This window comes from Vanessa cardui, chromosome 29 (genome assembly GCF_905220365.1).
Source record: "Vanessa cardui chromosome 29, ilVanCard2.1, whole genome shotgun sequence".
NCBI classification, from domain to species: Eukaryota; Metazoa; Arthropoda; class Insecta; order Lepidoptera; family Nymphalidae; genus Vanessa; species Vanessa cardui.
The window spans coordinates 6,323,135-6,336,399 of NC_061151.1; the positions used below are offsets into that span (position 1 = coordinate 6,323,135).

General features: G+C 35.2%; 2 protein-coding genes across 2 annotated transcripts; both read right to left on the minus strand.

Annotated features, from left to right (window-relative positions):
* Window positions 1-1,080: 1,080 nt before the first annotated feature.
* On the minus strand, window positions 1,081-6,117 carry LOC124541829. The gene is made up of 4 exons (XM_047119738.1): window positions 5,199-6,117; window positions 2,881-3,088; window positions 2,652-2,754; window positions 1,081-2,136 (listed from the first exon to the last, which is right to left on the minus strand). Exons 1-4 carry the CDS (start codon window positions 5,230-5,232, stop codon window positions 1,837-1,839), a joined length of 645 nt encoding a protein of 214 aa, XP_046975694.1. The 5' UTR covers window positions 5,233-6,117; the 3' UTR covers window positions 1,081-1,836.
* A 300-nt stretch (window positions 6,118-6,417) lies between these two features.
* On the minus strand, window positions 6,418-12,263 carry LOC124541831. The gene is made up of 4 exons (XM_047119740.1): window positions 12,215-12,263; window positions 9,879-10,086; window positions 9,650-9,752; window positions 6,418-9,149 (listed from the first exon to the last, which is right to left on the minus strand). The coding sequence occupies exons 1-4, from the start codon at window positions 12,246-12,248 to the stop codon at window positions 8,850-8,852; spliced, it is 645 nt and encodes a 214-aa protein (XP_046975696.1). The 5' UTR covers window positions 12,249-12,263; the 3' UTR covers window positions 6,418-8,849.
* Between the last annotated feature and the right edge of the window lie 1,002 nt (window positions 12,264-13,265).

Here is a 13,265-nt window from a genome sequence, read left to right on the forward strand (position 1 = left end):
TACGTTGCAAACAGTTGTGATGAACATATATTATATTTATGATAGAAAACGGGTTAATTTTAAACATAGACAATACAGAGTTCCACAGACTAAACAACGATATACCCTAAATGAGACAATGAATATTAATATATAAAATACAAATTCACATAACATAAAACAAATATTGAGATGTGACTTTGTTTTGAGGACTGATTTTTTCCTACGAAATACGATTTTTAATATTAACCAATGGGCGATCACAGATTAATTAAGACGAAAAAAAAAAACAATGAAACGAAAAAGTCAGTCCTATATTATTTTTATCCAAGAATTTTTATGGAATACAAACATATTCTCTCCATATTACAAAATTCAATGGATCTTTTTTTTATTTAGTATAGCAACCCCGTTATCGATTTAAAAAAAAGCAATATTTGTCTCTTTTTCTTTAAATAAAAAGCTTCAATTCTAGTGTTATATTTCTTAATATTTACAGATGCGTGATTAAAATATAAATTCATATAGTATTATCATGGTCAGTGTTGCCAGGCTTTGTAACGTCAGAATCAATACTTGACGAATTCAAGAAATCCTCGACGTTGACTGTACAAAGTTGCATCGAAAATAACACAACATATTCTATTAATAACGAGATAAATCTAAAAATCGTTTGTACTTGGGATTTTCTTTTAATTTTATAACCCAATAGATATACTTTACTAGATAAAAATCTTCATTAATTTCTTTCCTATCAAAAAATCCAACGTCGAAGATTCAAAACCTGACAACACGTAGACGGTGTTACCATCTTAAAATAATAAAAGCTTTTCAGTATTGCCATTCTTTGCTAAACTAATATCAGAATGACGTATCAATAACAGAGCGGAAAATAAGCAATTTTTTCTTTTAATAATTAAAGATTTATAATTTTCGAACAATCTCACCAAAATAAAAACATACAGTTTAATTACATACATTACATTTACAAAATTGCTTACATTCGACTCCTAAGACATACATACACCTAATATAATTAGTAATTACACATTGAATATACAATTGATAGAAATTACCTACTTTATCGGTTTACAAAAAAAAAATATTTATTTTCAATCTTTTTTACACATCAAGAAATTTATACTTTTCGTTTGTCATTCAATAATTATGTAAAATTTCTCGTTTCCTTAACAAAAACAAACCGCGAAATCTAGTCAACGTAAAGAGATAATCTTTGATTCCACAATAGCAGTCATCCGATATTGAACTTTAAAATCAATCGCATAGAGTACAAATCAGCACGTACCTAATATCTACAATTTATACAAGACCGTAAGAAGAATGTCGCTAAAATAATTCATTTATACAAATATATAACTGGCGGAGCGGGTCGGTCGGCCGAGCGCGTACAGTCGCCGACGCCTCGCGAGCGCTGCGCTTGACACTGTGAGTGCAGCGCGACGCGACTCGGCTCGCATCGGCGACAGTCGCACAGCCGATCGCAGCCGAACGGAGCGCGCCGTCCCAAACCATCGATATTCATTTCTCATGCGAATATGATCTTTGCACAAACGCAATAACGTGTAATATCATATGACCTAATATATTCGTCAATTCGACGCGTCGCTTTACACACTCGCTGTCTCGGGTCGAGCTGACGCGAGAGTCTACAGCGACGGATAGCGTCGAGTGGCGCGATAGGGAGCTGTCTCTATTGGTTGTGTGAATCTAAGTCGTGTCGCACTACAATTCCCTATAGAATAAGAAATAAATTCAACTCCCGTCAGTCCAACAGTCAACTCCAGCACTCGACCGACCCGCCCAGCCCCGTGGCGCGTAACACACCCCGGGCGAACATCAACACAAATGCTGGACCAGCTGCCCGCAGACGTCCGTCTTCGTCAGCTCGAAGTCCGCCGCCTTACCTCGCTGCAAGATCTCTATCGTCGACCTGGACTCCAGCTGCTTGATGTGATGCAGGACCTTCGCTTCGGGGAGGGGTTGTATGGGCTTCGCGACGATGAGGGTCGTGTTCTTGAGCGCCCTCGCGAGGCTCTTGAGGAACTTGTACCACTGCCTCTCGTTGGCGGTCGCTTCGGGCGTGTTCACGAGGACGATGGCGCGCTCCATCAGCGCGCAGACGCAGCTCAGGGTCAGCTGGAAGTCAAATAATACGTTTGAAATTGCTGTTTTAGTGATAAGGTCGCCTCTTGTCCATCTTTATTAATCGTATCTAAATGATTAATTTATTGGTTTATAAGATTTAATTTTGATTTAAAACATAATTCGAGATAATTTATCAAGATGATCAAGGTTAACAAATCAACTCCATATTTACTAATATTATAAATTCAAAATTGAGTCTGTATATAGCAAGTATATGTTTGTTAAATTTTACGTTTTATAATTAAACGTTTTATATTAAATATCATAGAAATTTGCATAAACGTTTTCAAGTCACGTGACAGATTAAAAAAAAAAACAGATTAAAAAAGCATTGCATTTTTATTTATGGACACTTTATTTTTTGCATTGTCAAATAGCCTATAAAAAATAATGAAAATCTGTATGGACATTGTCAAGGACACATAAGGCATAACTAACAAATGACATTAGTTATATATAATTCTTGAATATCATATAGGAAACGTTAGATCATCGGGCAAACTTACAGAAGTAGTCAACACGTGGGGGGTCCTCGCCGGGTCCAAGGCTTCGGAGAGGAAGCTGCATGATTCTATAACCGCAGACCAGCCTGATGTGCTCTGAATGTAGCTGTGGATGATAATGGTCTATATTTTATGTCAATATCCTTTGAAACACTTATGGAAGTACTGTTTCTACTGCACTGGCTCAGCAAACACAGTGAGGCTACGTATTGCGAGCGGGTCGGGTGCGTACCGGCGGTAGTGGTGCGCGAGCGCGGCCAGGCCGCCGTCGTCGCGGCGCGCGGCGGGCGCCAGCGCGCGCAGCACGCGCGCCCACAGCGGCCGCAGCCGGCGGCGCCTGCAACGCCGACGCGCCCGACGGTAAGCACTGTCCTCCGCGGTGTCGAGTGGCGCGTCGGCTGTGCGCCGGCTTACATGGGTACGCCACTCCCCCCGAGTCGCTGTAGAAAGACATTCATTACTTTTCAATGCTGTCTCGTGATGGCGTTTGTGGTACCATCGTTACTTCTCATTACACAACAGCTGCTTTAGCTACTTACATTGGGGTCAGAGTCAGGTACGTTATGTTGTCCAATATTTATTATTACATTATTCAAAATACTATACTATGTGTGTTATATCTTGTTAATCATAATTATTATCAATATCATTTACTTTATTTATTTATTTTATATTTGTGTGTATCTTATTCGTGTATGTATATATAGTTGTTATGTATGTATGTATATTTATTGTGTATTTATATTGCTTTGTTGTGATTTATTTTGCACTAGCCCGTTGAGTTTACAAGCTTCTTGCTTTAGGGTCGTCTGGTAGAGATCACTGTTCAGTGATAAGACCGCCCTTTGCACGCTTTGTATGTTAGTGTTAAGTTTGCTTCTTGCTGTATCTGTGTGATTTTCTTTGATTGTATTATGTGTGCAATAAAGTTATTTATTATTATTATTATTAAAATACTCTAATATTCCACTCAACTTTGTTCGCTTTATGTTAAATCCTCAGTTTCGATAAGAGCCAAAAACTAAACACCATTGTGACCATACTTACGATTCAAGCTCAAAGTTGTTTAGTTGTCTTTATATCTGTTACAAAAGTAATTTCTGAATTCGAATATTAAAACCAGCTCATTTTATACCGAGCTAGGCCATCTCTTGAGCTGAGATGGTCTGATGGCCCAGTGGTTGGAACGCGTGCGTCTTAACCGATGATTTCTGGTTCAAGCCCACGCAAGCACCACTATACTATATGTATGTGCTTAATCTGCTCGCCTATGGAACTCTCTTCCAGACAATATTATCCACAATAATGTTACAATAAGATCGTTTAAAGTCAGAGTTAAGCAAGCTATTATAACGTTGTATCGTTCCCTGATTCGTAGTGTTTTCGAATATGCATCACCAGTTTGGAGTCCAAGTTACAAAATTTATAAAAGTCGCATTGAAAAAATTCAACAGGGTTTTACAAGATTTTTAGCATGTAAAGACAGGCGCTGTCCATATCGAGCAGACTATGTGACACGTTTAAAATACTTTAAGCTAGATACATTGGAGAAACGACGGTCTCTGAACGATTTAATGTTTTTACACAAGCTCATTCACAACTCCATAGACTCTCCAAGGCTACTTTCTCAAATAAATTTATATGTTCCGAAAACCATTCCTCGGTATCCAATTAAAAGCACCTTCGCCATTCCTAGATATCGCACAAATGTTGGAAAATTTTCGCCATTAATTCGTTGTATGAGATCCTACAATTAACTTGACTCCCATGTCATCGACATATACGAACTAAGTAGTGATAGTTTTAAGAAAAATTTAAATACTGTTTTAGTTAGTAATTAATATTTAAAAATATTAGTGTTATTGGTAAGTCAAATAATTATAATATCCTTTTTGTTATCAAAGATTGTTTGTTATCCTATTGTATTGATATTTTTTTTTGTTTAAAGTTTATTCTCACAGATTTTATTAAATGTTTGAGTGTAGTGTTTAGTCACCTTTGTTAACATGTAAGTTGTAAAATGTGAAATCTAAATACCTGTAATGGTGTATCACACTGTACAAGTTTTCTTTTGTTGTTTTCCTAAATATGATTTGTGAATATGCCGATGGTATTTCTAAAGCAATAAATAAATAAATAAACACTTTCTTTCCACTTAAGTTTAATTTATTTTATATGTATGTATACATATATATATATTTTTTGTATCTATATAAGTTGAATGTATTTATTTGTATTTAGTGTGTAATATATTCATTTATCGTTAAGTCTATTTCAATATTATAATATAAAATAATTGATATTGTACCTACACCGTAAATATGTATTACAAATAATCTCCACTAGATTCAGGGTTTCTGGAAGAGATCTCTTGTTAGAGATAAGTTATCCCTTTGTACACATTTTTCATTTACATAATTTTCTGTATACTATGTTGGTACATAAATAAATAAATAATTCAAGTCGTGCTCGGCAGTGAAGGAAAACATCATGACGAAACCTGCATGTGTGTAATTTCATCAAATTCTGCCACATGTGCATTCCACTAACCAGCTTTGGAACAGCGAGGTGGAATATGTTCCATACCCTTTCCTTAATGGAAGAGGAGTCCTTAGCCTGGAAATGGGAAATTTACAGGCTGTTACTACATTTTACACTGAAACTTTCTACCTTTTGATAAATCATGAGCTCTCTATCCTAAAGCATCCTGTTCTGACAGGTTTTCAAATATTCACTTCAATCAGGGTACCAGGCGCAATAAAACACATATATACTATAAACAAATTGCATTTTAATTATTTTACTGATAAAAAAAAAAACTAAAAACTACCAATAGATAGTAAAAAAATTAACTCCACCAGCGATTAAACGAAACACGTTTTAAAAATAAATGTTGTGATAACAAATGATCGTATAACTAACAATTTACAATGCCAACAACTTATCTGCAGCGAAAACTGAGACGCCATCTTGAAATGTCACTCCGTCAAGCACTTGTCTTTCGTATTTATAGTTTAAATTATTTATTTTGGCAACAATTTCAAATGTTATGCATTGTTCATAGCAACACTAAATTCGATCCAGATAAGTTTCTTGGCTTCTAACTGAATTGGCAGTTGATTTTATAAACTTCAACGTTTGAAGATTTCCGCGCGTTAAGTTAGCAATGTCATTTTGACATACATTTTGGCGCGCAAAAATCTTCTGACAATAAATTGCAATAATATATTAAATTTTAAGATTCGTTTAAGACGGGAATTCGAAACATACACCCAAACGAGTTCCAGTATTACTAATATAATTATTAAATTAATATAATTTATACTTACATCTTAAGATATCTCGAGAACTTGGAACAAAGATAATTAAAACAATTTTTTAATATTATTATGACGTTTAGTTGGGCGAGCTTGTCCAACCACAGATATAAAAGACACGTATTTTAAAATTTGACATCCTCGTCAATATTCTCGAGACATCATAATAATAAAAAATGTATATAAATTACATTAATTGTAATAAAATATTTATACTTTATATAGACTTGGAAATTAAGTGTATACATGTGAAATTCCCGCCTTATATATTAATAATAAGTGCGTTAAGCGGACAATCCTGCCATTCGACGTTAGTCATTAGTTCCGAGATAGAAAACGACGAGCAATATATTATCATCATCCCATTGAGGCATATCAGTAAACACATAAAAAATCCAGTGCTATGAGGGATCAGCTGTTAGCGAAATTGGTTTGAACCGGTTCGATTTGGTATAAGCTAAATACAAATCATTGTAACCGGTTAAAATCGGTTTAATTTGGATCGTTTTTTGTTTGGATATAAGCAAATAGATTATCTGTCGTTGCGACACGCTCTCTGATGTGTGTATGTACGTTATAGACACGAATATTAACTGACTCAGTTTCACTTATGTCATATATATAAACACATTACGAGGCCGTGACGTGGCACATAATATATTGTTATATACTGGCGGAGACTTAAGTCTACTCCTTGGTCATAAGGAACAGGTCTCACTAAACTTGTCGAGAAGTCTTTGATAGTGAAACTGGATTAGTTAATAAAATAATATAAACAACGCCAATACCTACTAAAGGATAGAATTTTGTGCTTGCATTGCAAAAAAGCCCGCAAAAGGTCTGACGTCATTCATTTACAGTTAATTTAGGTTAGTTAAGATATTAAATAAATCTGCAGTAAATATTTAATGAAGTTAATTTAAAAAAAAAGACTTATAATGTTACGGAATATAAAAAATGTGTAAAAGACATACAAACACGAGCTCAGCTGCTGTCCGCTACAGTCCAAGCGAGATGAATCCAGTTCAAGCCGGTTATTACTTTTTAAACTACGTTGCAAACAGTTGTGATGAACATATATTATATTTATGATAGAAAACGGGTTAATTTTAAACATAGACAATACAGAGTTCCACAGACTAAACAACGATATACCCTAAATGAGACAATGAATATTAATATATAAAATACAAATTCACATAACATAAAACAAATATTGAGATGTGACTTTGTTTTGAGGACTGATTTTTTCCTACGAAATACGATTTTTAATATTAACCAATGGGCGATCACAGATTAATTAAGACGAAAAAAAAACAACAATGAAACGAAAAAGTCAGTCCTATATTATTTTTATCCAAGAATTTTTATGGAATACAAACATATTCTCTCCATATTACAAAATTCAATGGATCTTTTTTTTTATTTAGTATAGCAACCCCGTTATCGATTTAAAAAAAAGCAATATTTGTCTCTTTTTCTTTAAATAAAAAGCTTCAATTCTAGTGTTATATTTCTTAATATTTACAGATGCGTGATTAAAATATAAATTCATATAGTATTATCAATGTCAGTGTTGCCAGGCTTTGTAACGTCAGAATCAATACTTGACGAATTCAAGAAATCCTCGACGTTGACTGTACAAAGTTGCATCGAAAATAACACAACATATTCTATTAATAACGAGATAAATCTAAGAATCGTTTGTACTTGGGATTTTCTTTTTAATTTTATAACCCAATAGATATACTTTACTAGATAAAAATCTTCATTAATTTCTTTCCTATCAAAAAAAATCCAACGTCGAAGATTCAAAACCTGACAACACACAGACGGTGTTACCATCTTAAAATAATAAAAGCTTTTCAGTATTGCCATTCTTTGCTAAACTAATATCAGAATGACGTATCAATAACAGAGCGGAAAATAAGCAATTTTTTTTGTTTAATAATTAAAGATTTACAATTTCCGAACAATCTCACCAAAATAAAAACATACAGTTTAATTACATACATTACATTTACAAAATTGCTTACATTCGACTCCTAAGACATACATACACCTAATATAATTAGTAATTACACATTGAATATACAATTGATAGAAATTACCTACTTTATCGGTTTACAAAAAAAAAAAAAATTACAATTTATTTTTAATCTTTTTTACACATCAAGAAATTTATACTTTTCGTTTCTCATTCAATAATTATGTAAAATTTCTCAACAGCGAAATCTAGTCAACGTAAAGAGATAATCTTTGATTCCACAATAGCAGTCATCCGATATTGAACTTTAAAATCAATCGCATAGAGTACAAATCAGCACGTACCTAATATCTACAATTTATACAAGACCGTAAGAAGAATATCGCTAAAATAATTCATTTATACAAATATATAACTGGCGGAGCGGGTCGGTCGGCCGAGCGCGTACAGTCGCCGACGCCTCGCGAGCGCTGCGCTTGACACTGTGAGTGCAGCGCGACGCGACTCGGCTCGCATCGGCGACAGTCGCACAGCCGATCGCAGCCGAACGGAGCGCGCCGTCCCAAACCATCGATATTCATTTCTCATGCGAATATGATCTTTACACAAACGCAATAACTCGTAATATCGTATGACCTAATATATTCGTCAATTCGACGCGTCGCTTTACACGCGCTCGCTGTCTCGGGTCGAGCTGACGCGAGAGTCTACAGCGACGGATAGCGTCGAGTGGCGCGATAGGGAGCTGTCTCTATTGGTTGTGTGAATCTAAGTCGTGTCGCACTACAATTCCCTATAGAATAAGAAATAAATTCAACTCCCGTCAGTCCAACAGTCAACTCCAGCACTCGACCGACCCGCCCAGCCCCGTGGCGCGTAACACACCCCGGGCGAACATCAACACAAATGCTGGACCAGCTGCCCGCAGACGTCCGTCTTCGTCAGCTCGAAGTCCGCCGCCTTACCTCGCTGCAAGATCTCTATCGTCGACCTGGACTCCAGCTGCTTGATGTGATGCAGGACCTTCGCTTCGGGGAGGGGTTGTATGGGCTTCGCGACGATGAGGGTCGTGTTCTTGAGCGCCCTCGCGAGGCTCTTGAGGAACTTGTACCACTGCCTCTCGTTGGCGGTCGCTTCGGGCGTGTTCACGAGGACGATGGCGCGCTCCATCAGCGCGCAGACGCAGCTTAGGGTCAGCTGGAAGTCAAATAATATGTTTGGAATTGCTGTTTTAGTGATAAGGTCGCCTCTTGTCCATCTTTATTAATCGTATCTGAATGATTAATTTAATTTATATTTATCAAGATGATCAAGGTCAACAAATCCACTCCATATTTACTAATATTATAAATTCAAAATTGAGTCTGTATATAGGAAATATATGTTTGTTAACTTTTACGTTTTATATTAAATATCATAGAAATCTGCATAAACGTTTTCAAGTCACGTGACAAATTAAAATAAAACAGATTAAAAAAGCATTGCATTTTTATTTATGTGTACTTTATTTTTCGCGTTGTCAAATAGGCTATTAAAAATAATAAAAATCTGCATAGACATTGTCAAGGACACATAAGGCATAAGTAACAGATGACATTAGTTATATATAATTCTTGAATATATCAGCATTAGACGGGATAGAGATCTACAACTGGACAATGTCATATAGGGAATGTTAGATCATCGGGCAAACTTACAGAAGTAGTCAACACATGGGGGGTCCTCGCCGGGTCCAAGGCTTCGGAGAGGAAGCTGCATGACTCTATAACCGCAGACCAGCCTGATGTGCTCTGAATGTAGCTGTGGACGATAATGGTCTATATATTATGTCAATATCACTTGAAACACTTATGGAAGTACTGTTTCTACTGCACTGGCTCAGCAAACACAGTGAGGCTACGTATTGCGAGCGGGTCGGGTGCGTACCGGCGGTAGTGGTGCGCGAGCGCGGCCAGGCCGCCGTCGTCGCGGCGCGCGGCGGGCGCCAGCGCGCGCAGCACGCGCGCCCACAGCGGCCGCAGCCGGCGGCGCCTGCAACGCCGACGCGCCCGACGGTAAGCACTGTCCTCCGCGGTGTCGAGTGGCGCGTCGGCTGTGCGCCGGCTTACATGGGTACGCCACTCCCCCCGAGTCGCTGTAGAAAGACATTCATTACTTTTCAATGCTGTCTCGTGATGGCGTTTGGGGTACCATCATTACTTCTCATTACACAACAGGTGCTTTAGCTACTTACATTGCGGTCAGAGTCAGGTATGTTATGTTGTCCAATATTTATTATTACATTATAGAAAATACTTTCATATTCCACTCAACTTTCGACGGGTCCCAAGAACAAAATCTTATGGAAAAATAAGACAAAATCGACTTTATTGTTAATTATTAACCTGTATAACATTACACACACACACACACATTTACACGGTAGTGTGTTTGATTGTTTGGTTTGATTGAATGATCAAAAAACCTTCGAAATTTATTCATCAAACGAAATTATTCATAAACATAGTTTTACAAAACTTTAAGCCATCACACTGTAAAGTAGGAATTTCGCAGATACGATTTTGTTCTTGGGACCCGTCGCTTTGTTCGCTTTATGTTAAATCCTTAGTTTCGATAAGAACTAAAAACTAAACACCATTATGACCGTTTTACAATCAAAGCGGCTTTTTCGCGAATCATTAATGAATACCACAGATTACACGGATACACTAGAGCTAATTAAGGATTACAATGTAGAGCCTCGTTACTTCAAGCTCAAAGTTGTTTAGTTGTCTTTATATCTGTTACAAAAGTAATGTCTGAATTCGAATATTAAAACCAACTCATTTTATACCGAGCTAGGCCATCTCTTGAGCTGAGATGGTCTGATGGCCCAGTGGTTAGAACGCGTGCATCTTAACCGATGATTTCGGGTTCAAGCCAACGCAAGCACCAGTATACTATATGTATGTGCTTAATCCGCTCGCCTATAGAACTCTCTTCCAGACAATATTTTCCACAATAATGTTACAATAAGACCGTTTAAAATCAGAGTTAAGCAAGCTATTATAACGTTGTATCGTTCCCTGATTCGTAGTGTTTTAGAATATGCATCACCAGTTTGGAGTCCAAGTTACAAAATTTATAAAAGTCGCATTGAAAAAATTCAACAGGGTTTTACAAGATTTTTAGCATGTAAAGACAGGCGCTGTCCATATCGAGCAGACTATGTGACACGTTTAAATACTTTAAGCTAGATACATTGGAGAAACGACGGTCTCTGAACGATTTAATGTTTTTACACAAGCTCATTCACAACTCCATAGACTCTCCAAGGCTACTTTCTCAAATAAATTTATATGTTCCGAAAACCATTCCTCGGTATCCAATTAAAAGCACCTTCGCCATTCCTAGATATCGCACAAATGTTGGAAAATTTTCGACATTAATTCGTTGTATGAGATCCTACAATGAACTCGACTCCCATGTCATCGACATATACGAACTAAATAGTGATAGTTTTAAGAAAAATTTAAATACTGTTTTAGTTAGTAATTAATATTTAATATTTAAAAATATTAGTGTTATTGGTAAGTCAAATAATTATAATATCCTTTTTGTTATCAAAGATTGTTTGTTATCCTATTGTATTGATATTTTTTTTTTGTTTAAAGTTTATTCTCACAGATTTTATTTAATGTTTGAGTGTAGTGTTTAGTTACCTTTGTTAACATGTAAGTTGTAAAATGTAAAATGTAAATACCAGTAATGGTGTATCACACTGTACAAGTTTTCTTTTGTTGTTTTTCCTAAATATGATTTGTGAATATGCCGATGGTATTTCTAAAGCAATAAATAAATAAATAAACACTTTCTTTCCACTTAAGTTTAATTTATTTGATATGTATGTATACATATATATATTTTTTTTGTATCTATATAAGTTGAATGTATTTATTTGTATTTAGTGTGTAATATATTCATTTATCGTTAAGTCTATTTCAATTTTATAATATAAAATAATTGATATTGTACCTACATCATAAATATGTATTACAAATAATCTCCACTAGATTCAGGGTTTCTGGAAGAGATCTCTTGTTAGAGATAAGTTATCCCTTTGTACACATTTTTCATTAACATAATTTTCTGTATACTCAGTTGGTACATAAATAAATAAATAATTCATGTCGTGCGTCGTGTACATCATGACGAAACCTGCATGTGTGTAATTTCATCGAAATTCTGCTATAATATAAATATAAATAATGTATTCCACTAACCAGCTTTGGAACAGCGAGGTGGAATATGTTCCATACCCTTTCCTTAATGGAAGAGGAGTCCTTAGCCTATAAATGGGAAATTTACAGGCTGTTACTACATTTTACACTGACACTTTCTAACATTTGATAAATCATGAGCTCTCTATCCTAAAGCAATGTGTTCTGACAGGTTTTCAAATATTCACTTCAATCAGGGTATCAGACGCAATAAAACACATATATACTATAAACAAATTGCATTTTAATTATTTTACTGATAAAAAAAAACTAAAAACTACCAATAGATAGTAAAAAAATTAACTCCACCAGCGATTAAACGAAACACGTTTTAAAAATAAATGTTGTGATAACAAATGATCGTATAACTAACAATTTACAATGCCAACAACTTATCTGCAGCGAAAATTGAGACGCCATCTTGAAATGCCACTCCGTCAAGCACTTGTCTTTCGTATTTATAGTTTAAATTATTTATTTTGGCAACAATTTCAAATGTTATGCATTGTTCATAGCAACACTAAATTCGATCCAGATAAGTTTCTTGGCTTCTAACTGAATTGGCAGTTGATCTTATAAACTTCAACGTTTAAGATTTCCGCGCGTTAAGTTAGCAATGTCATTTTGACATACATTTTGGCGCGCAAAAATCTTTTGACAATAAATTGCAATAATATATTAAACTTTAAGATTCGTTTAAGACGGGAATTCGAAACATACACCCAAACGAGTTCCAGTATTATTAATATAATTATTAAATTAATATAATTTATACTTACATCTTAAGATATCTCGAGAATTTGGACCAAAGATAATTAAAACAATTTTTTAACATTATTATGACGTTTAGTTGGGCGAGCTCGTCCAACCACAGATAAATAAGACACGTATCTTAAAATTTGACATCCTTGTCAATATTCTCGAGATATCTTAATAATAAAAAAAATATATAAATTACATTAATTGTAATAAAATATTTATACTTATATATAATTGCAAATTTAAATTATACATGTGAAATTCCCGCCTTATATATTAATAATAAGTGCGTTAA